The 24193-nt window shown below is 37.7% G+C and overlaps 2 protein-coding genes across 18 annotated transcripts in view; one reads left to right on the top strand and one right to left on the bottom strand.

Moving 5' to 3' along the window:
• Window positions 1-3349: 3349 nt before the first annotated feature.
• Window positions 3350-6880, bottom strand: LOC133529425 (mitochondrial fission process protein 1). Of its 2 annotated transcripts, XM_061867154.1 has the most exons (4): window positions 6202-6880; window positions 5348-5475; window positions 4439-4536; window positions 3350-3547 (listed from the first exon to the last, which is right to left on the bottom strand). In XM_061867154.1, the coding sequence occupies exons 1-4, from the start codon at window positions 6248-6250 to the stop codon at window positions 3370-3372; spliced, it is 453 nt and encodes a 150-aa protein (XP_061723138.1). In that variant the 5' UTR covers window positions 6251-6880; the 3' UTR covers window positions 3350-3369. The 2 variants fall into 2 exon arrangements, with proteins under 2 accessions (XP_061723138.1, XP_061723137.1); XM_061867153.1 differs by lacking the exon at window positions 6202-6880 and having other exon boundaries at window positions 5348-5641.
• LOC133529419 (prestin) overlaps window positions 5395-24193 on the top strand; it is a 50587-nt gene continuing 31788 nt past the window's right edge. Inside the window, exons 1-2 of one of the 16 annotated variants that reach the window (XM_061867132.1) lie at window positions 6977-7170; window positions 20793-20927. In XM_061867132.1, the coding sequence (XP_061723116.1) occupies window positions 20860-20927 (68 nt within the window). In that variant the 5' untranslated portion in view covers window positions 6977-7170; window positions 20793-20859. The other 15 variants (XM_061867135.1, XM_061867134.1, XM_061867138.1 and 12 more) reach the window with 15 other exon arrangements.

The following is a 24193-nucleotide window of genomic DNA, read 5'->3' as shown; positions in this document are numbered from 1 at the left end:
TTGTTTGATAATCTGTATTGTTATTGTACAAATTATGTAGGTACTATGACAACAATCAAAGAGAATTGTTTGTAAAAGAGAGGTAGTCTAAGAAAAAAACGTACTCCTTAGTTTGGCACCCAAAACAGATGGCGTGGTAGTTTAGCTGTCAAATTCGAAGCACGAAATTGTCTTTGATTTTACACGTCTTTGCTACTATGTCATATCTATAATTATGTAGGCAATTGTGGTACAAACTACAGCCCTATTACCAACCAACCACCAACCACCAACCAACCAACCACTAACCAACCAACCAACCAACCAACCAACTAACTATTTTCCTAAATGAGAGGACTAGGTAACCTATCCTTTTTTAGGGTTCCGTAGCCAAATGGCAAAAAACGGAAACCTTATAGATTCGTCATGTCCGTCTGTCTGTCCGATTATTTGATCATCAATTCTATAACTTTCATGTACTTAATTAATTTTGGTAATTTCTATTAATCATCTTAAAGCCAACAAACGTCTAATATTGAGAAAGCGAGTTTCTAAAGATATACCTTTTGCACATCTAGCGTCTAAATGCATTTTTACAAGCTTTATTTTTTTTACTTGCAATGTACAGTCAACCAATTTGATTCCTAGGCCACTATAGAACCATGCCATAATGACTTCTACGACAGTGCTTATTGAGTGATGCGTGTCATGTATAGAGTAGTTAAAGCGACAAGGTTCTATAGTGGCCTAGGATTCTAATTGGTTGACTGTACCTATGATGTATGTACGGGTCAAATCTTGCAAGTTTAATTTGACCCAGTTCCCGACTTCCAATGAAGCTAAAAATTTGCATACATATGTAAGTTGGGTGACAATGCAATATTATGGTACTATCGAGCTGATCTGATGATGGAGACAGGAGATGGCCATAGGAACTCTATGATAAAACAACGCAAACTAATTGTGTTTGGGGTTTTTAGAAATGTCTCAATGAGTATCAGTTGCCTGTAGAGAAAAGTAGTCAGCGATAAAAGTTAGTACCAAAAATGACATTTTTACCAAAAACTTATTTCTTCATCATTACAAGCTTTTACTCGCAATTTACCTATGTACGGGTCAAATCTTGCAAATTAAATTTGACCCACTTCCCGACTTACAATGAAGCTGAAAATTTGCATACATATGTAAGTTGCAATGCAATATTGTGGTACTATAGAGCTGAACTGATGATGGAGACAGGAGGTGGTCGTAGGAACTCTGTGATAAAACAACACAACCAACGTATTTTGGGGTTTTTAGAATTGTCTCTATGAGTATCAATTGTCTGTGGAAAGAAAAGTACAGTCAGCGATAAAAGCTTGTGCCAAATATGTCATTTTTGCCAAAAACTTATTGCCTTCAAATTAAATTTAAACCTACTATCACTATCTTGTTTTAAACCTCGATGCAAAAGAGAGGTAAGTAAGTAAATATTCTTTATTGCACCTCTAAGAAAATAAATTTAAAAACAGATTTACAATGTAAAGAAAGGTAGCAACAGGCGGTCTTATCGCTGTAAGCGATCTCTTCAAGACAACCTTAATTAATTATTATTCATATTAATTATAGGTGTTATATGTTTGACGCCAATGTCTGTCTGTCTGTCCTATGGACCGAATACTATGCGGTTTTTTTTTACTTTTTAGGTTTCCGTACCCAAAGGATAAAACGGGAGCCTATTACTGAGACTCCGCTGTCCGTCCGTCCGTCTGTCACCAGGCTGTATCTCATGAACCGTGATAGCTAGACAGTTGAAATTTTCACAGATGATGTATTTCTGTTGCCGCTATAACAAATACTAAAAAGTACGGAACCCTCGGTGGGCGAGTCCGACTCGCACTTGTCCGGTTTTTTTTACTATTACCTAACCAACCTATTCTAGCGCCATCTGTTAAATAATTCGGCCGGCCAACTCCATTATTTCAGCACCTTTACTGGAGACGCCTTGTCTGCAATTTTCTGTACAAAATTCTGCCGATTATTGCGAGGGAAGGGCACTTCAAATACATGGCTATGTGTACATAACGTACAAATAGCCATGTCAGACAGACATAGTCATACATATGGCCATTGGCAGAGGTTTTCGTGAGAGGTAAGACGACTCCAGTTGTTAGATCCTCCAATGTGTATTCAAATAATTGACGTGAAGTGTCAAGCAGGCCAATTCGAAAGTACGCTGACACGGAATGACATCAGTTAGATGCCATTAAGTATGGAAGGCAGAGGCAAGGAACAGAAACTCCTTAGGCAGAATTGTTGCAAAATTGTCCAGCTGTCAGCTATAAATAATAGTTCCAAATCTCTCCAGAGTAGCGCTAGAGTAGCTAAGAACCTAGGCGTTATTGACGGAGTGAAGTGCGCTGTCTATGATTAGATTTTTTTCTCAAGTATTCTAGGTATTGTAGCGCCACCTATTTATGATTTTTTGTCGGACACTTTTTGGTATATGGAGATTTTGTTCCTTGCCTGTACCTTCTATACCATTCAGGTTCCTCCTCCCGCAAAATACCGTAAACTAAGTTACTCTGAACCATTTTTTATATTAAATATTACACTTTTCGAGCAGAAAAAATATATAACAATATACAAGATAAAATATATAAATATTTTATGAGCAATGTAATGTTTTTACCTGAAATCTGTTTTAATTTAAATAAATGAAGAAAAAAAATCTTAAAGTCACCTCTATTTCTTTCAGTTGGATTACTTATTACTACTGCAACTTTTATCGAAAATATATGAAACTTTACAATCTTTCTCACAAAACACTATAAAATTATTTGGTTTTCTTGCCTTTTTTCAAAATTATAAAACAATATGCCTAAATCCCGCCTAGGTTCCTACCATTACCCCGCTCTCCTATAATTCCCTTTAGTTACCTATAATTAGATAAACATCAGTTCTGATTGTCATATAGATTTAAGAGCATGTAAGATCTGTTGGTAATCCTAAATAAAGAAAATAAAATAGTCAGTGCGGGGCAAGTCGTGTTGCTGCGTTGCGCGCGCGAGCAAGCGAAATTCTATTCCAAACGCATAGTTTTGCGCGCTCGATCTTTCGCAGCGGGGGAGCGCTGAGGGGTATAAGCTCCGCCCACACGCGCGAGGTCGTTAGCGTCGGGTGCAGCCTTAATCAAGACGCACGATAACTAAAAGACATATCATTCTGATATCAGTATACGTTCTAATTAGCCTGAATGTCAAGTTTAACTTTGTTGATTTTTTCACGAGGTCAGCCTCTACCGCACTTCTCATTTGTTCTAAGATAAAAAATACCAAGAATATTGTGAGATTTTAAAAAAATCATAGTGATTCATATTCTCAAGTTGAAGTTACCTGACTCAATAAATGTTTAATGGTGGTGTCCGAAGATAAGTCTGTATGTGGCGTTCATGAACATGGAAACTGCCCGGTCGATGGGAGTGACTATGATGGGGATGCAGGCCAGGCCGACTGCAACAGGCGCGAACCGCTGGACTGCTGGAGGCACTGGTTTACCTTTGAGTGCTCGGCCTGTATAGAAGACGATCCTGGAAAAAATAGTTAGGTATTTGTTTTTGTTATTGTTTAACCGCTCGTGCTAACATTGATATCCGAGCAAGCGAAAGATTTCAAAATTGAACCACGAGCGTAGCAAGTGGTTCGGGAAGTGGATCTTATTTATTTATTTAATCTTTATTGCACAATACATGATGGTACAAATGGCGGACTTAATGCCTTAGGGCATTCTCTACCAGTCAACCAATGGGTCAATCCAGAAAGATCTTCAATGTTGTGCGTTGCGAGGGTTTCAAGTCTCAGTCGGTTGTCGGTTAAACAAACTTTGCCTCCGAGTGCAACACAATTTTTTTATTGCTCATATCATATATTACATTGAATACAGACCCTGTAAGGGCACAGCCATTTATTATTATACAATAAGTAAGTACTTATACTTAAAATTATCTTATTAAGTATATTGCACAGCTATGTTGGTAAACTAGTAAGACTATAAAATATATATATATATATCCTCTAAATCAGGCATGGCCAACAGGTCGATCGCGATCTACCGGTCGATCGCAACTATTAATCCAGTCGATCGTGGCAAGGCAAAAAATATAAATACGTAGGCCGGATTCATTTAAGGTTTCAAGAAGTATGTAATTGGTAGATCGCAGAGGGCTTCGTTAGTAAACATGAGCTCTTGGGTCTAATCAAGTTGGCCACCCCTGCTCTAAATTATGTATTGTACATGATGGAAAGGGCTTATACAAACCTTAAAAATGCATGTTTGGTTATTTGTCATAAAACCAGGGGTTGAGAATATAACCATGGCAATGAGTGACAAGAAAAAGTTGATTCACCCAGGATTCTTGGCCCGCAGGACGTAGTTCGGACACCTCTGACATAGATGTGACATAGACGATGGTTTCTCATACCTGTTGATGGTGACTCCGGGGATGAGGATGGAGGCCAGGGTCTGCCAGATTAGGGCGTCGCCTGTGCCAATAATCATGCTTGAGATTTTACCCTCCCTCTGAAATATAAAATTAAAATATATTATTTTTTAGTTGATAATAGAAAGTGGGTCTCTATATAGGAGGAGATAATGGGTTCAAATCCTGGTAAGGGCATCCATTTGTGTGTTCATCACAGATATTTGTTCCTGGGTTATGGATGTTTCCTACTTCCTTCTGTATTTATGTATATCTATTTATTAAATATATAATCGTCTAATAACCACAATGCAAGCCTTATTGAGCTTATTGTGAGTTTGTGTAAGATTGTCCTATTTTTTTTTATAATTACCTACAATAACCTTTTAAGTGTAACAGTGTAAACTCTATATGTGACGTTATCTATGAAAAGGGACCTTATTGTCGATGGCGCTTCCGCCGTAATAAACGATGCTCCGATAGAAATACAACGCTGCGCGACGCAGTGCGGCGTAAGCGCCATCGACAATAAGGTCCCTTTTTCTAGAGCGACACTCAAGGGACCGGACGTTTTTTGACGCTATTGAGAGTTTTCATTATATTAAAGTAAAGCTACTATAGCCAATAAATGTCGATGCTATAGGAAGTGAATCATTATATGGAGTGACGTTATATGGAATTACACTGCACCTCCGTCCGTCCGGCGGTCTTTATCAGACCAGCCATATTTGTATGATTTAGGAAGCTTATATTTTTTTTAAGCTTATATTATACTAAAATTACAGTATAATTGACCAATCTATTATTATGATTAACACTTATAAATGATGATTTGTGATAATAAGCAATAACTTGGCCAGTGAAACTGCTATTTTATCGTTTGAGATATAAAGTACAGTTTTATACACTTACCCATAACATCTTCAAACTTTTGTCAGCAGTGTCAGCGAGCACATAAGCCCCGGCCACCTTGTAGCTGAGGTTCACCGCATTCCTTGACACCAGCGGCCGGAACGCCTCGCCAACCTCATTGGCGTAGCCTGCAACATGAATCTGTTCAGTGACTTTTACATCACCAGGGACGAACAGTGAGTAATCCGCATTTGTATCTGTTATTGTTATTTTATCACGTATCATAAGCACTCTGTAATATTTTACCATAAATAATTGTGTACCATAAAATTTATTAAGTAATCTATGGCAGCTAATATTTCAAAAACTGGATGTATTGCAAATAATATAAATAAATATACATGGTACAATTCACTTCACGAATTTTAATTACTTGTAAACAAATATAGTTACAAGTCTGGTTGACATAACTGGTCACCGAAGAGCTGGCAGCTTCCTAGCACAACATATCAGTATTGCGATACAATGTAGAAATGCCGCCAGCATACTTGGTACTGTCCCCCAAGGGCTTATTTTACATTTAAGCTAGTTATAAGATTTTATGAGTCTGAAATAAATTATTATTATTTACTTATTTATTTTTTATAGTAAATCTTTTCTGCTTCGCCATAAGGTTGACTGGTAGAGAATGCCTCATGGCATTAAGTTCGCCTTTTGTACATCAAGTTTTTCTTTTGTGCAATAAAGTTTTAAATAAATAGTAATACCTCTGATTATCCATTATGTATATTGTTATTGTAAATAAAATTTGGGGAACTGGGACTACATAAAACTTTTAGGTACCTAATCTAATATTTACTGCCTACAAAAATTATTAGGTATACTTAAAAACTCTAAAGAACAGGGAAACTTACCTAAATACCGCACTTTAGTATCGCGGAAAAAGTCCCCATCGTTACCCATACTTAAATGGTATTATATCAGGACCAAATCAACTTCCGTCGTGTCGTGCTCAGGCGGCGTGCACTGGTTCAATTCATTGACCACCTTCAAGGCTGTCTCGTATACTAATTTATTTATTATTATGACCATTTACGCTATCAGATGTTAGGTAACAGTTTTCAATCCATATTTGGCTTTTAGATAGTTTCCTTTAGAGTCTTATGTAAGCAAAGATTTAATGTTGAGCATGTAATTATTTTGATACGGGTTTATGTGAAATATGTTACATATTTTGTAATTTTGAGACTAATCTTTTTGAATTTTGATAATTTAGTGCTGTCATTTTCAATCAGTGAAATGTCGTATCTGAATAAAACTATTTTAACTCATTCAGCTATAACTCCTCATTATAAAAGCAACTCTGTATGTTTACAAATAGGGTGTAGTTTTTAGTAATATTTTATCAGCAAATAAATCTAACAAGCGGCCAGCAGCCTGCGTGTCATTGTGACATTGCCATATCTTAAAAATACGTAATTTTATTGCCAAGCTATATTCATATTTTACAATATTAATATTTCTTATGAATTAAAATCTAATCTAATTATATAAATGAATATAATTCACAACCACTTTTACCCATCATGCCTAGATTTTTAAATGAATAATATATATTTCAATTTTAGTTTGAGCGAGAAAAGAGTGAGTAGGGCACCAAATCGTAGTCAAAGAGCATATAATCACTACGTTATCGTAGTAGCGCAGCGATGTTTTGCATTTGCAAAGTCAAAAACAGCTGTTTGTGCGCCCTTGACGGAGGTGCTTGTGTGACAATGACTTAGGTTATGTTATTAATTTGCAAAATATAATTAGATTACTAATGGATTTATAATAAAGACTATCAGTGCCAGTGAAAATAAGTGTTCTTATAAATTAGTTCTGTGCGTATACAATCATGGTCATTCATCCACCATTTATTTATTAAGTTAGCTATATTTCGCGTCTTAAGCCATTCGATCTTATTTATATGGTGAGTTTTCCGTATTTATTGTTTCAAGTACCACAATTACCCTATTGACCAATAACCAGCTTGTGCCAACGTTTTATACAATTTAATAGCAAGTAACTATAACATTTTGAGATTTAGTTAAAATGATAACTTTTAGCATGCTTTGCTTCTCCGCAATAATATGAATATTTATTTTACCACTTTAAACGTTTTTGTGGATATTTTAACATAAAACTTTTAACTCTTCAGTATCCCTAAACAATGTCTAGTGATGGCCAAAACGCTCAAAACTATGTAGTAAACTTAGGTACGCATCTATCGATAAAAATCCGCCGAGATCTGATACCGTGTCTTCCGTGTTAAAATTGTTGATCAGCCTACAGTAGAGCATTACTATTATGGCTAGTGTATATTAGATTCACATGGTTAGGTGGTATTCATTATGATGCTGCTACGATATTCTGCCATGATTGAGCTGCTAAAGCTTGCATTGCATTGCATTGGCGTGTGGGGTGGCTGGTGGCTCCACTAGTTTAGCATTTCTAGCGACTTCCTTCTCCCTCCACTAGCCTTCCATGCCCACCCACAAACACATGCCAGCACACACTGTCAATTTTTTTGTGCAGTCTTTTTCTTAATGCTGTATGTTACCGGAGTAACTAGCATTTTTTTTTAACTACTTTTTTGAAACTGAATCTGGCTGCCCCATGACAGGCTAGCCTAGTGTGCGGCCGCAGGATATCTTTTAAATGTTGATAAGGTTTCTTCGTTTAAATAAACAATTCTAATTCTTTTATTCTCACATTAGACTAAATTAAATCACACCATATTAGCCATAACTTGAATTACATTATGTATAACAAGTAATTTTTTACAGAAGTCCCTTACACCTAAACCTGTGACATATCAATTGCTATATTACATACCTACACTTGTAGTCGCGTAAAAGTAAAAGACTAGCTGAAGTATACATCCATTACACTTATGCAAATATATTTAATAAATATGTTATGTGGACAAATTGTGGTGATTTAACACTTTGAATTGTGTATTGGCTAATTCCTGTCAGGTGCTGTGCGCTGCACTAACAGATAACATTATTGATCTTTCATCAGTCCCTTTCCCTTGCGAAGTTGCGATAGGACATATGCAGCAAGTAGGTATACACCATGTTTTTATTGAATTCCGTTAACTTGGGGGTATCGGTAAGAACGTTAAGGGAAACTAAATGGCATAGTTAATTAAAAAAATAAAAATAAAGTTTTTTTTTTTATTAACTATGCCATGAACTATGAGATATGGGTATAGACCCGTTGACCTAGAAACTATGGAATTTGCCAAGTAATATCTTCTTTCACTACAAATACTGGTAAAAATCTCATAACTATAAATTTGTAAAGTACTTAGTCCTCGGTGGAAGACCCCGATTTTTTTCTTAAAAGACGAAAGAAGAAAACATCCTCAAATTGGAGATCCACATCTTGATCTATCAATAGTCTTCCGTCTGCCAGTGGGGCGACACTCCTCCTGTCGGGCATTCTCGGCTCCGTTCGGCTCAGCATCGCTCCGAGCAATTATTAGGTTTGGCACAACTTGACGTCCCTATGCGTGCACGATCACAGATAAAATAATGACTTGAATTTTGACAACCCTTAATAGCCGAAAGGGAAAAGCCATACATTAGAAAGGGACAGCATGATTCGTCCCTGAATCGCTGTCAGACTTCGGTTTTTTAGGAAGTGTAATTTATGTACCTAGTATTATTTATTCTGTGCGTCTGCTCAATAGTAGCAAGTTTTTAAATAATAGCCAAGATGAAACTCCAGAGACTAAACAGGAAAAAACTCTTATAATTATTTTAATGCGATGTATGATTCATATCTCAAATATTTATGCGAAATGACCGCGAATAACCCGCTTGCATTCTTTATTCATTTGTTTTTGAATGACGTATTAAGAGATAGGTATTTTAGCCAAGTCTGTGTAAGATTAGGAATGAAATTACATATTTTAAAACTGCTAAAGGCAGCCAAGGTATAATAAGTTTTTTTTTTTTTTTTTTTTTATTAGCCTATTTGTGTGTCCCACTGCTGGGCAAAGGCCTCCCCTCTAGCTTTCCAATCCTCCCTGTGCTGAGCAAGGTCCCGCCAGTCCCGCTGAAACGCATCCATAAACAACATATAATCTCAAGTTTATCTGAAATCGTTTTATGTACATATTATTTGCTTACGTATTTCTCAACATGTTAAGTGTGGATAATGTACACTGTATCTCATAAAACTAGGACTAAAAGATACGCTATAATAAACAACAGTTAGATTACTTAGGCCCATTATCTCAAGTTTATCTGATTGCAAGAGCCAGATAGTCTCAAGCCTAATAAAATCATGTATAAATCCTACTTAAGTACATCTATTCCACATTTAAATCATAGAATTGTCGGATTAACTATACTCTTAAGTAGAATCTTTAAAATTCTAAACGCGATTAAGTATATTTCTTCAGTTTAAAGAAATCCTTGACATATATCTAAGGACGAGTCTTACGGACAATAAGAAGCACTACTGCACTGCACTGCAGTTTGGCAGATTAGTAGTTTAAGGCTTTTTGTAATCTTCTTTTGATTCAAAAAAAAAAAAAAAAAAGAATGGGGCCAGTACAGCGGTGTCACGCACACGAATTCTATACAAACATGCAGTCTAACGTCACAACGCGATTGATTGATGAGTTCCCATTAAGCGCGCGATTGGTCGCAACTAGTTGCGTTAGACTGCACGATTGGTTCGAATTCGTGAGTGACACCACTGAACTAGAACCATTCTTAGTGCCAGTAAGACCTGTTCATAGATATAATATATCAGTGTTAGAATACATTTTATTATTGACGTTGACATATATATTACTTCGAAAAAAAGTGGCTGTGACATAATCGGACAGACAGACGGACATGACGAATCTATAAGGGTTCCGTTTTTTGCCATTTGGCTACGGAACCCTAAAAATTGGACCTTACGGCACTAAGAATGGTGCCAGAACAGCGGTGTCAGTGGCACCGCTATCCACGAATGCGAGCCAAGCGTGCAGTCCAACGCAACTAGTTGCGACCAATCGCGCACGTGATGCGAACTCATCAACCAATCCCGTTGGATAATTCCACCGAGACACACCAAACGAGTATGTTCCGTTGGAATTATATGAACGATCCTACCTTTTCTTTTGAAATCTTTGATAATTGAATAACGTTATTTGGTGTAGACTAGAACTTATTTAGTAGAAAGTTATCGTTTTATATCGGTCTCTAAATACAATTCAAATCGTATAGGATCTACGAAATCACTCAATAGTAGAAATAGTAACAAATGAGCTTAATTTAAAATCAAATTTGCTAGTGCTCCTAATGAATATTTTTGCGAGTTGCAGACCGGTACATACTAGATATCTGATTACAGTGGAATATGGTATGGCGACAGCGTAAACTGATATGTGATCCCTTTCAAGATAAAACACACTATTGAATTGACTTTTAACAGCGATGCATTTACACTTCTTCATTAAGTAATGCCAGAGAACAACAGCATCCCACCAATCTTTCTTTAGCTAGTCAGCCGTATGCAATATCGGACAAATGTCATTACCGGTTGTATAATCGGTTATGACCAAAAAATAAACAATAATCGATCAAAAAAATGGTTAATATGCAAAATTATCTAACGTTGCACATTTTTGGCAATTAGACACAAAGTATTTTTTACATTTCAAATATTTTTAAAGATGTGCTGATATTCCGTGAAACGGAAAACGATTATCAGGCCCGACATCGGGACTGATTTCGGGCTCGATATCGCGAAGTGTGGATGTAATTGGCGCTTTAGAGCGACAACGTAATGTACATAGTACACAACATATGGGTGATGCAGCTGATGCAACACATGACATGCGTTTGCATGTATACGTTTAACCTTGCATTCTTATAGTGAAATTTTCTATAAATTTAACAATGTTGTTATTCATATTGCTACGAATTATCAAATTGCCAATTTGGACATGTACGATTAGTGTGGTTCAGTTGCTCACGCTTCAAGCCACGTTAATTGGGTTCAAATTGCTATGTAATCTTAAATAATCACACGAGTGCAAGTTGATATACATATAAGCTGTATAGACGTATAGCAAGACGTAAAGCCTGACCAGTAATATATTAACACGCGCCATATTGCGGAATTTCATTGGAACTATTTTTTTCATACTAAACTGAACTGTCACCCTATACATGAGAATAACAGCGCCCTCCTGACAATGATCATATATTTCTGGTCGGGCTTTAGGTGAACCTTTTTAACACCTAGATGTGATAATTTACGGAAACGCTTGTGACAATGTCAACCAATGTGCTAATTTTCTGGTATAAAATCTGTAGCATAATATACCTGCTTCGAACATGAATAGATTGGATAGGTATCTGCTAGTTACCTATTGATATTTAATCCTAATTATTATATGTAATTACATTGACTTATAATTACTACCTAAAGATACTCGTAGTACTTACAGCACAAATTCGATATTATATTTGTGTCATGCACAAATTCGAACCCATCGTGCAGTCTAACGCAACTAGGTGCGACCAATCGCGCCCGTGATGCGAATTGCGAACTCATCAACCAATCGCGTTGTAGCATTCCCCCCAGGGACATCAAACGAGAATTTTCGATCAGAATTATATTAACGGAAACCCGGAACGGAAAGGAAATCGTCGATCTTCGACCCATTTGATACCATCACCTATATAAGTCCATACAATTCGTGATTTTGAGATAGGCATTGGACCCGGGTATGTCTTTAAACTACGTCCAAAAGAGAGGCATGGGCATTGTGAATGTCATCTCGCTTTGTGTGGTAGGGCACAGCACAGCGGATTTCATTCCAGATCTAAAGTAGAGCCCAACTGGGGAAGTACCTCCTTACAGAAAACAGCAGCCAAGTAACACTAGACCCTACTCATAGTGTTGTGTTCCTGCCGGTAAGGTTAGCAGAGCTCAACGAGGGTGTAACTCCTGTGGAATTGCAGGCGTCCATAGGCTACGGAGACTGCTTATCATCATGCGGGCCGTATGCTTGTTTGCCACCGAAGTAGTATTAAAAAAAAAGACATCTTTACTTTTTAAAATCTTTGTATAATTATTATTTAAATGGATAAATATTAATTATAATGGATAAATATTTAATATAATATTATACAAGGTGCTCGTGAGCATTGCGAGAGATTTTAACGGTGCATTCCTGATGGCAACAGAAGCAAAAAATGTTATATGACTTTTTGTGAAATTCGACAAAAAAAAATTTTTTGTTTTTTTTTTTCCTTTTTTTGAACACTCCTGTACATAAAACGTAATTTTTATTGATAAACACATAACCTAAAATTATCTAAAAAGTTTTTTTTTATTTGATAAGTTCGATGTCAATCAATAGGTATGTCCAGACTAGACCTTAAAGTGGCAATACCGCAGTCAAAAATGTGTTTTGTACCGACTTATGGCGAAAGAATGATTTCGAAAAACATTTAATTATCTCTGAAACTAAGCCTAATCCAGAAAATTGTATATGACATTTTAGTTTCTAAATATTACCAGGAATGCTTAGTTAAAATGTCTTGCAATGCTCACGGGCACCTTGTATATTGCAATGCAACCCAATAATTTCAATGTTGCCTTTGCATAATCAACAAAAACAATAGAATGACGGCTCCTACCGCGAAATGTGTGACGTTACAAAGATTGAACCGACTGCCGCTTTCCAATGCTCTATAATTAGTACACAAGGGCAATGTCGCTGCCATTGTGCCTAATATTATCTGCGACGTATTATAAAAAACAAACCCGGCAAACACCCATTGACGAAGAAATTGCGACACGGAAATGGAGATGAATAGGACATACTATTCGAAGACGGGAAACGAATAATGCTACCATAGCTTTCGCGTGGAAACCGCCGGACGGAAACCGTGGCTCCGGGCGCCCTGTACACTCTTGGCAACGGTCCGTCCTAAGAGAGCTACTAGCGGTCGGGTTGAGCTGGAGCGAGGCCAGAGGACGAGCTGAAGATAGGAAGGCGTGGCGCGAGCTTGTGAAGGCCCTTTGCACCTCTGGGGTGCTTTAGGACACAACATACACATTATAAAAACGAGTTTCTTAAAAATATGTCATGTAAAAGTGCCTTTGTGGCCTATTTAAATATTATGGGACATTATAGGACATTATTACACAAATTGACTAAGTCCCACAGTAAGCTCAATAAGGCTTATGTTGAGGGTACTTAGACAACGATATATATAATATATAAATATTTATAAATACTTAAATACATAGAAAACACCCATGACTCAGGAACAAATATCCATGCTCATCACACGAATAAATGCCCTTACCAGGATTTGAACCCGGGACCATCAGCTTCGTAGGCAGGGTCACTACCCACTAGGCCAAACCGGTCGTCTATTTGCTGAATAAATGGTTTCACCTAACCAGCTCGAACAAGCCTACTTTCGTCACTCCAGGGAATGAGACAAAGTAGCTTTTTAATTTAGTGAAGGCCATGAATACATGAATAATTCTAGAAGCTTTCGTTATAATGATGATGCCTTTAACATGTTCTCACTACTGAGGTGAAAAGTTGTATGTGTCATACGAGAGCAAAGTTGTTTACGTCTCGTGTTTTTGAGTCACTCACCACGCTCAAGATTCTAACTTAGAATCTTTTGCTTACTCGGGACTCTAAATCAACACTCGCAAGAAAAACCAACTTTCCTTTCTTGTTGCACAAATAACTATTGTTTGTTTGTTTGACGGTTGCTTCCCATCACTACACCTTATTATTTGTTTATTTGTTTGTTTATTTATTTAATCAGTTTACAATTGCACCTTAACAGCTAAAGCCACAGCGGCACAAATTGGGAGACAGTAATTGAGTACAAAAGTATCTACATAATCACATTATATAATACTACTTACAGGCATCTCTCGCTCTATCACTCTCTTACACTCAGTCATCAGTCGTCCGATTGCACTCACAAACAAGTCACACTCCGGGTGTGCCTCGAGCACGGAGTTGAGTAGAGCGTGCGCGCGCGCGACCGGCGCCTGTGCGTGCGCCCGCGTGCGCGCGCCGCACCTTATAAAACAGGCTGATCCTAGTGTGGGGATCAATTGCTGCTCATGTAATGCCAAATTCTTGAAATAAATATATTATTCAATAAGAGTTCAAAATATTGTTGAGGCGACGCGACGGCAACATAAAGGTTTTTGCTAATTATGTTATTATTTGTCACCAAGGTCAGACATATTGTGTGGCTATTACAGTAATATCCTAGTGAGCATACTAATTGGTCTCGTATTTTCCTTGTAGACACACTAACTGTACCCCTAGTGTAAATTTAGTCGATAGCGAAGCGGTTTTTGAACAGCGCGCCAAGCGGGACGTTTTGGAAAGTCAAAAATCTCATACAAAATGACACTTAACGCAAACGCGTACGTCACGTTTCGCTGTCGAAAATATTTACACTAGGGGTACTGATCTTACTAGAACTCTAACACGCTAAGATATTCGTACATAAATTAAAGTCGTACGTGTGACAAAAAATGAGGAGATCCGTAGACAAACTAAAGTCACCGACATAGCCCACCGGATTAGCCAGCTGAAGTGGCAATGGGCAGGCCACATTGCACGCAGGGGTCGAAAAGTGCTCGAGTGGAGACCACGGACTAGCAAGCGCAGCGTAGAACGACCATCCACAAGATGGACAGAGGACCTTATTAAGGTCGCCGGAAGACGCTGGATGTGGGTCGCTTCCGGTACATGTGGCGGTCCAAGGGGAGGCCTATGTTCAGCAGTGGACGTCTTATGGCTGAGATGATGATGATGACGTGTGACAAACAAACAAACACATTTATTCAGCAAATAGGCCACAGGGACACTTTTACATGTCAAATATTTGCAATGAATAAAAATAACAAAATACAATTATAAATATGGAATGGAATCAATGAAATCAAAGAACTGAAATGCCTTTGAGACTGTTTTTCTGTTTCACTTTTTAGGGTTCCGTAGCCAAATGGCAAAAAACGGAACCCTTATAGATTCGTCATGTCCGTCTGTCTGTCCGATTCTGTCACAGCCACTTTTTTCCGAAACTATAAGAGCTATACTGTTCAAACTTAGTAAGAGGTTTCTAATATCATTTTTTTCTAAAATGAATAGTTTGCGCGAGAGACACTTCCACAGTAGTAAAATGCGTGCCCCCCCCCCCCCCCCCTAACTTCTAAAATAACAGAATGAAAAAACTAAAAAAATATATGATATACATTGTCATGCAAACTTCCACCGAAAATTGGTTTGAACGAGATCTAGTAAGTAGTTTTTTTTTAATACGTCATAAAATATAAAAAAAAAATTCATCAAACCCATACGTGTGGGGTATCTATGGATAGGTCTTCAAAAATGATATTTAGGTTCCTAATATAATTTTTTTCTAAACTGAATAGTTTGCGCGAGAGACACTTCCAAAGTGGTAAAATGTGTGTCCAAAGTGGTAAAATGTTGAACAAGATCTAGTAAGTAGATTTTTTTTAATACGTCTTAAATGGTACGGAACCTTTCATGCGCGAGTCCGACTCGCACTTGGCCGCTTTTTTTTAGACGTTGCTAAGGTGGCATATTGTAGTTTCAATTTACGGAAGACAATTTCATAATGCATATAATTTTTATCAAATCTTGCTCAGATTAACATATAATTGCTAATCTGAGTAGAAATCTTATCGTTATGAAATAAGTCTATCATATGTCGTAATATTAATCGCCTTTCAAGTCGTTCATTACATCTTAAATAAAATTTAATGTTTGAAGTTCCGTGGTTTAAATATATTTAAAAGTAACTATTATACTTCGTTTTTTAGCATTCGAAAGACGTACTTGTCTTCAATGTACGATAACAGCATTGTGATCAAGTGGTAGCATGTCAACAAACTCAGCTAGATAATGCAAAAAAACGGACTAACTTAAACACCGGTTATTAACCTAATAAATATACCTAAAATTGATTAAGAAGACCAGTTATTAAGAAATTCTTGAAAACCTAACAATTTTTGGCCGTTTTGTGTACATATATAACTAGATGTCTGTTTGCCTAAAACACATAAGAAAAATAACGGATTTTCCAAATGTAAGAAAGTTGTTAGTGGTATTCTGTAAATTCAATATTTAAATTATAATTATATTGGCTTACTCAGAGAATCCAAATAACAAATCCTAAATAAAAACACACTATCGGAAATATTTGAACAGAACCTTAAAACTATACATCTTATTTCCTTGAAAAAGAAATGTGTACATTTTGCATATAAATCCCTGTGATCGATACGTCAATTTGCCGATTTTAAGATTGCAGAAAAGTCACATCATATTGACAGTACACGGTTACCGCTCGATAAGGCGGGACGTCACTACTCGGTCTTATTTATCGCGCGCTTTTTTTAAAGTGAAATGTTTTTTCAAGTTCGTATATATGTGACAGTTTTTTTTAGCGATACATTTATTGTTTTAGTAATTTGTATTTAGGTTTCAAATGTACGTGTGTGATTATTTAATAAAAGAAGGTCTTTGTTAAATTATGATGCTACAGTGGACACAGTTAATAATTTTCACTAAAATGCCTGTACCCCTAGTGTAACTAAATTCGATTTCCAAACGTGACGTACGCGTTTGCGTTTAGTCTCATTTTGTATTGGATTTCGAAAGAGCGCGCCAAGCGGGACGTTTTGGAACCTCAAAATCCTATACAAAATGAGACTTAACGCAAACGCGTTCGTCACGTTATGATGTCGATCAAAGTTACACTAGGGGTACAGATCAATATTTTTTATTAGGCATTCTAATTTAATACAACATTTGAAAAAGGAATTAGTGAAGTGAATGTATTAGGACTTGCAAATGCTGTGCCCTAAAATTTAAAACCTGTTCGTGAAGGCTGAGTTTAAGAGGAAATCTTTTGATCAAAAGGCGTATTTAAAAAAATCTTTACCTTATAGTAGAGGTGATCTCACTTGCAAGGTGGAAATCCCCGTACATACAGAATGGTCAATATTTATCCAAAGTATGTGGTTTTACAGATGTGATGTACGGTCAACCAATTTGATTCCTAGGCCACTATAGAACCATGTCATAATGACTTCTACGACAGTGCTTATTGAGTGATGCATGTCATGTTAGAGTAGTTAAAGCGACAAGGTTCTATAGTGGCCTAGGATTCTAATTGGTTGACTGTACATATGTGTGTAATAGGTATTATCAATTTATATTTATTTGACAAAGAAATTGTAATTTTCTTTCGATACGTATTTATAAAAAATCTTTTTTTTTATACACATACCTTATACCTACTAGAGAAGCGCTGGTGGCCTAGCGGTAAGAGCGTGCGACTTGCAATCCGGAGGTCGCGGGTTCAAACCCCGGCTCGTACCAATGAGTTTTTCGGAACTTATGTACGAAATATCATTTGATATTTACCAGTCGCTTTTCGGTGAAGGAAAAACATCGTGAGAAAACCGGACTAATCCCAACAAGGCTTAGTTTACCCTCTGGGTTGGAAGGTCAGATGGCAGTCGCTTTCGTAAAAACTAGTGCCTACGCCAAAATCTTGGGATTAGTTGTCAAGCGGACCCCAGGCACCTATGAGCCGTGGCAAAATGCCGGGACAACGCGAGGAAGAAGATACCTTATACCTACTAAATATTTATTGTACTAAAATATACTCAGCAAGCTTCGTTGCCAAAACACGGTACTCGACTGAAAAGCTCTCTATTATATCACGATTGTATAATAGTACATTACGATACGAGTGCGAAAAATAGGAAATTTGAAACGAGTGGCGATTAATTAAAACACAACCGAAGGGAGTGTTTTAAATCGACACAAGTTGTTTGAGGAAGGAGATTCCGAGGAATGACTGTAATGAGCTATAAATTTAAAGAGATGTAGTTAATATGACGGAAATATGAAACCTTCGAATTCGCAAATACAGGTCTTGTATTTTTTCCTTTTCTTAAAGAGTTGGATCTTGGTTGAATCTTGAGTGTTCTTGGTTAGTTGGTTCAACGCCTTTTTTTCTTTTTTAAGACATGAAATAATCATGATCATCCTATTTTTATTATTATTTCATTGGAAGTTTGAGATAAGCACTATTCAAATCTCGGCGAGAAACGGGGTTGCCGGCCGCGTATCCCTATCCGATCGCGCTACGCTCGTCCATCTAGGTATATCTACTTGGCCTGCAACCCTTCGTTTCTCGGCCTCTATAGTAATGTAATATTACTGTACACGCAAATGTCAGAGTAATGAAAAAAATGCCAAGCTAATAAAAAAATTCTCGTCGGGACATAATTTTATTACTTATTTAATATGCTATAAGTTTCAGAGCATTCAACTATTGGTTTTGCAATTTATTTATTATTCTTATCGTTACTTTTATCGGAAAAAACAGTTCTACTCTCTAGAGTTTAAAATACAATCACCTAGATATCCTTTCCCGATAGCTACGGTAGCTAAACATATGAACACGGTGTTTTTTAAGTCTGTTAATTCCTGAGCTTAAATTAAGTAAGTTTCTCAAAGAAACTGGTATTCTAATTAACTCCATTTTTGAGATAATCAATGTTTTTTTTTTCTGATAAGGCCCCTACGAGCGTGTACACTTGCCTTATGGCCTGTTAAGGGGGTCCCTAACGCCAATGACCTTCGATCTGAATCCCTTAGTTTTCTAATGTTTTAGTAGCTGATCATAGTATCCCATATTTACTTCAAAGTCTAAGTCGTTATCTTCGAGATATTTGGCATCAAAGTTGAAGAATTTTAGGCCAAAAAACTGGTTTTCTGGCCATAACTTTTTTGTGAATTAATTTAAAATTAAACTCTCTGACAAATTTTTAGAGACGTCAAAGACGAACCCAAATATGTAGATCTCATATATGTAAGATCCTTCATAGCAATCTAGTTACGTAAATAGTGTTTGTTTAGACAATGTTTATAAAAATTATAAAAAAGTAAGTATTAATTTCTTTCAAAATCCGGCAGACAAAAATAGAGATAAAAGGTTAAAGAACCGATAGCCGTTTGTCTTATAATTCTATCTGTAGTGCAAATAAAGGAGTAACGACTCAAAACTCGCCAAAAATCGATGAAAACCGCGGGGAGCTCTTATATCGGACGATCGATATTCGGAATTTGATCGTTTTTAATTGTTTAGTGGATTTAAATATGATGTCCGTGTTACAACAACGCTATTAATTACTTTTTTATTTAAAAAAATCAATGCCATTCAGTTTCCCCTTCTCCGAAGTGTAAATAAACGCTGCGTAAATAAATTTTGTCATTGATAAATGACAGAAAGTTGCATTGACGTCAGTAAATCTGTTAGGTACAAAATTAAATACGGAATCGACAAATCGACAATTTCTGGTATGTTGAGTATTTATTTAGAGCAATAATTATTATATTTTAGTAAATCAGGTGGCAACCAGAACCTCACAACCTTGTTTTGGTACTACTACGGTTGACTAGGGCTCTGAACATGTAGGGCTTAGGCCCTCAGCACACGGAGCGTAGCGAAAGCATCGCGTCAGCGTATCGTTAAAACGTTACGAATACGAGACGCGTAGAGTTCTGGGCACCAAGCTTCGCGTAACCGTCGCGTAAGCGTAATAATCGTTTTATAAGTGAAATCCTCACTAGTTGAAATCTTGGCGTCACTGGCGTCTGATGTCTTCGGTGGATGTATCGACGAGCTTATCAGCTTACTCTCTCGTCAGGTGAAGATTTTTATTGTTTGATTATGTCAGAACTGTCAGAAGTTTTGTTTTTTACGCCTGTATCACGCCACGCCGGTCGTAATGATGACAGAAGTCTCATACGCTACGCTACGACGACGCTAGTGCGGACTTATTTGAACTTGTACGTGCTCGTAGCGCTCTCGTTCTACGCGCGTATTACGATACGCTTACGCGTCTCTTACGCTTACTTACGGCTACTTACGCGCCGTATGCTGAGTGCCTTAGTAATTAGTGAATTTTGGTGGTTGGCTCGTTGGTTGGACGACATTCGGAAGATTGCGGGTCACTTCTGGATGAGATTGGCTCAGGGCGGCTACCGGGAAAATCGAAATTCGTCAAATGCGGGCATTTTTCTCTGTCACTCTGATTACGTCTTACTAAGAGTAAAAGAGAAAGATCTCCGCAATTTGCGAATTTCGGTTTTCGCGGTAGGCCCCCAGGACCGGGATAAGTGGCGTTCCGGCCGCGGTCACATATGTGGTCGTATTAAACATGCTATAATTAACTATATACAGTATATACCTAATCATATCAATGCTATTTTATATAAAAAAAAATTTTATATCTTTAATAAACTCAGCCTCCATTAATATTATCATTGTTTATTAAATTCATGCGTAATCTGAATCACTTAAACACGTATAACACAGAACTACTTATAAAACTCAGTGTGTGCTAGTCAACATATAGTGACTGATGTGTTTAAAAAGAAGAAAAGTACTTATTCTTGAATAAACCAAGCCAAAATGAGGAACGGCAAGCGTTCTAGCAAAGATGAAGAAAAAGAGGAATTGAATCCCGACAAAAATGGATGGTGAGTAAAACCGTGTCGTTCTTAGCTCAAAGGAACCATTGCGTAATAGTTATTAAGTTTAATGATCTTCACAAATACGCACTAAGGTCACCTTTTCATTGGAATCGCCTAATCGTAAGCGGTTGGTGTAGCCTGCGGACTCCTCCTCTAAATGAGGGCGTTGACTCTCAGTGTATTCCTATTTGTCCCCGCTCTACTTGACCGCCGCCATACATAAGGTGGGATCAAGGGCGTAGCCAGCCAGTCAACAGTGGGGGGCAAATTGATATCTTAGAGGGCTAGAAGGGCAGACGCCGCAGAGGGTATGCAATGTATGTAAAATTAGAGCTCGGGGGGGGGGCTGCCTCCCTGCCTGTACCTGCCTACATGGAGCGCCTGTTCCCATCTGTGCCCGGCGCGGCGGCTACAAATTGAAATACCCTGATCCTCTAAGTAACGATTTGCTGTGTAGTACCCTTAGAAAACGTTCTAACGTATTCGAGTTGATTTTTGAAATTTGACTAGGTATTTTCCCTTTCAATAAAACCTTCTAAGGTCGGATCGGAAACTTTCATACCCAGTCTGAGACACTTGATAGTTAATCTATAATGTCAAGTGCACCGCCCGATATGCGTATTATCTATGAGATAAGTACGCACACGTTGTCGCACTGTGATCGTCTGATCGTTCACGTGATTCTTCTCATGAACACGTGCTATTATTTGTTGTGTAAGAAAACATTGCGTTGCACGTTGTATTTGTTTCTGGTAGCTGAATTATGAAATGTTAACTTTTGATAGGTAGAACCCAAGGATATAGCCAGCCAGTGAACTAGGGGGGCAAGTTGATATTGCCGGAGGCCTAGGAGGGGGGCGGGGCAGACACCGGTTTATTCCCATAAAAATAGGCGCTACATACAAATCATTCCCATCTGTGCGCGCCTCTTGTGTGGCGGTGGTCACAGATGGGAATACATCCAGACGCCACAGAGGGGCATACATTGTATGTACAATTTGAGCTGGGGAGGATCTGCATCTGCCTACGCCCATGGTAGAAGTGTTGACCAAATCAACCCTTCGTGTAAGAAAATTTTAATATCTCGCCTTTTTCTACTGACAAAGTGGGTGTGCCAGAGTATATAAGGACTATAGTAAGAAATTATTATTCGGACAACTAAAATATTAAACACGAACTATCATTTAAGTTTAAGTACGTTATAAGTAAGAAGGTTTCTATTGTTAATTATTTATTTATGCCTTAATAAAGATACTGATTACTTATTAGGCGGTTATCATGCTGCCGCTGCCGCAGCATCTTTAATTTAAACCGCATCAATGTGATAACCGCCTTAAGTCGTTGGAACTGGAATAATTCCTATTGTTCCAAGTAGTAGTATTAATTAGTTCACTGTGTCAAGCAAATACATAAATCAAATATTAATAGCACCTATATATTTTTTATATAAGCGAATGGGCAGTTTCTGCAGCAGATATTATCTATATCCAGTTCCAACGTCCATTAAATAAGTTATCTTTTGAGAAGAATAACGACTGTCCTTATCATTTTCACTCTTTTATCGTTATATGTTTTGTCGATAAATCAGCGCACGTCACTATAGTAGACGCAAACCAAACTGACGACCGAGGTCATATCACTATCTCTCTCATCCTACCTACGACCACGCGAGTGTGAATGAGAAGTTTTACGACCCCGGTCAGTTTGGTTTGCGTCTACTCTGCTTCATTGACAGTTGGTATTATCGACAAAGTCATGATGCGATACTACGAGATCACGCTCGGCGAATGTTGACAGCTCGAGTGAAAACAGCGTGAGATTTTCACGTCGCGCGCGAATCGCGGGATATTTAAAAAAATTGTATGTGTTTACTGTGGTAAATTACCGACGTGACGTGAATGAAATTGTATGAATTAAATTAATTATATATTTATTTTTATTTATCTTTCATCTGAGGCTAGGTTTTTATAATATGCATATAAAAGTAAAATACAAAAGACATATAAACATGTCATAAAAAACCTAACCTAGGGTGCCGCCAGCAGCGGGGCAGGGCCGAAGCTGCCGGTGGTCAGGGCCGCAGAGAGAGGAACCGCCGGACTATCCGCGCCTTGTTCAAGATCACCGCCTTCTGCATCTGGCCCCTGATCCAGCCACACAGCGAGAGTCTCTCTAGGTGTTGGTCGAGACTCTTCGCTATGAAACCGTTCGCTGACAATGATATTTATTACTGAGTGAGTGATCTCTTCATACAAATCTGTACGTAAACCTAATATATGTTTTTGATGACAATTAAACCTACTCATGGGATTTCCACACACGATGCAATATTGCCAACAAAGCTTGAGAAGCAGAAATATGACTTTGAATGACGTCACATGACGCAGGTGAAGTGTTGAAACTTGCTTCGTAGCTACTTTCAACAACTTTATTTAGTATCAATCGCAAAAAGTCAAGAACGTCATAGTCAATGAATGGTGAATGTGAATTAATTATTCGTTATTTTAGCTAAATACCTTGAACGATCTTTTCGATCTTGCCAAACGACTATTATACTTGCTATCGAAAGATGCGAAAAAAACTACATGACATGTTGACAGGCCGTTTGCGTGAGCGAGACACGTATGTAGCGATGTCCCGCTCGCACACCCAAGCGGCGTGTCCATCCTTCCGCCTAACGTATAAAATAAGAAACAGAAGTTCCTTTATAAGAAATTAAAGAGAGGCAGTAAAATCCGCTAAAGAAGATTCTGAAGGGACCAGAAATGCATCTTAAGCGGTAAATCGTCAAAAATGCATGAAAACAAGTTGTAAAATGGCGGATTACACGGGAACTCGTATTAACCTTTTGACCGCCGAAGACGTCATATGACGTGCGCGGCTACAGCCCAATATCAACCTTCATGCGTACCGACAAGGTTCACGATTACGCGCCGCGTACGATAGGCGTGGCGTTCAAAAGGTTAAGTGTCCCCGGTAAGCTCGGCCGAATTTCACCTTCCCATACAAACGGAGTTTCGTTCTCATTTTAAAACTACATGTTGAATTATAATGAAACTTTGCACATAGAATGACATGAGGTATATCTAGGCCTAGGCCTCCCTGATGCACAGGATATGGAACAGCACCAACAGCATCCTGAAAGCCATTGCGGAGAGATGGGACAATCCTATCTTATTTTTCTGGGTGAGAAAACACATGCTGTCGAGTTTTATCACCCGGAAAATATTGTTATAGGATTATTTATGTTTTATTAAGTTAAATCTAAATTT

This window comes from Cydia pomonella, chromosome 20 (genome assembly GCF_033807575.1).
Source record: "Cydia pomonella isolate Wapato2018A chromosome 20, ilCydPomo1, whole genome shotgun sequence".
Lineage (NCBI taxonomy): Eukaryota > Metazoa > Arthropoda > Insecta > Lepidoptera > Tortricidae > Cydia > Cydia pomonella.
This window is presented reverse-complemented; position numbering and strand designations above follow the sequence as displayed.

What these genes read in the sequence shown, in the direction of transcription:
- LOC133529425 (XM_061867153.1), bottom strand. Translation starts at nt 5,596, where the DNA reads ATGGTAAAATATTACAGAGTGCTTATGATACGTGATAAAATAACAATA. An exon ending in AAAGTTTGAAGATGTTATGG is followed by an intron (nt 4,537 to 5,347) that starts GTAAGTGTATAA and finishes TTTATATTTCAG; the next exon opens with AGGGAGGGTAAAATCTCAAG. An exon ending in CCCGGAGTCACCATCAACAG is followed by an intron (nt 3,548 to 4,438) that starts GTATGAGAAACC and finishes TATTTTTTCCAG; the next exon opens with GATCGTCTTCTATACAGGCC.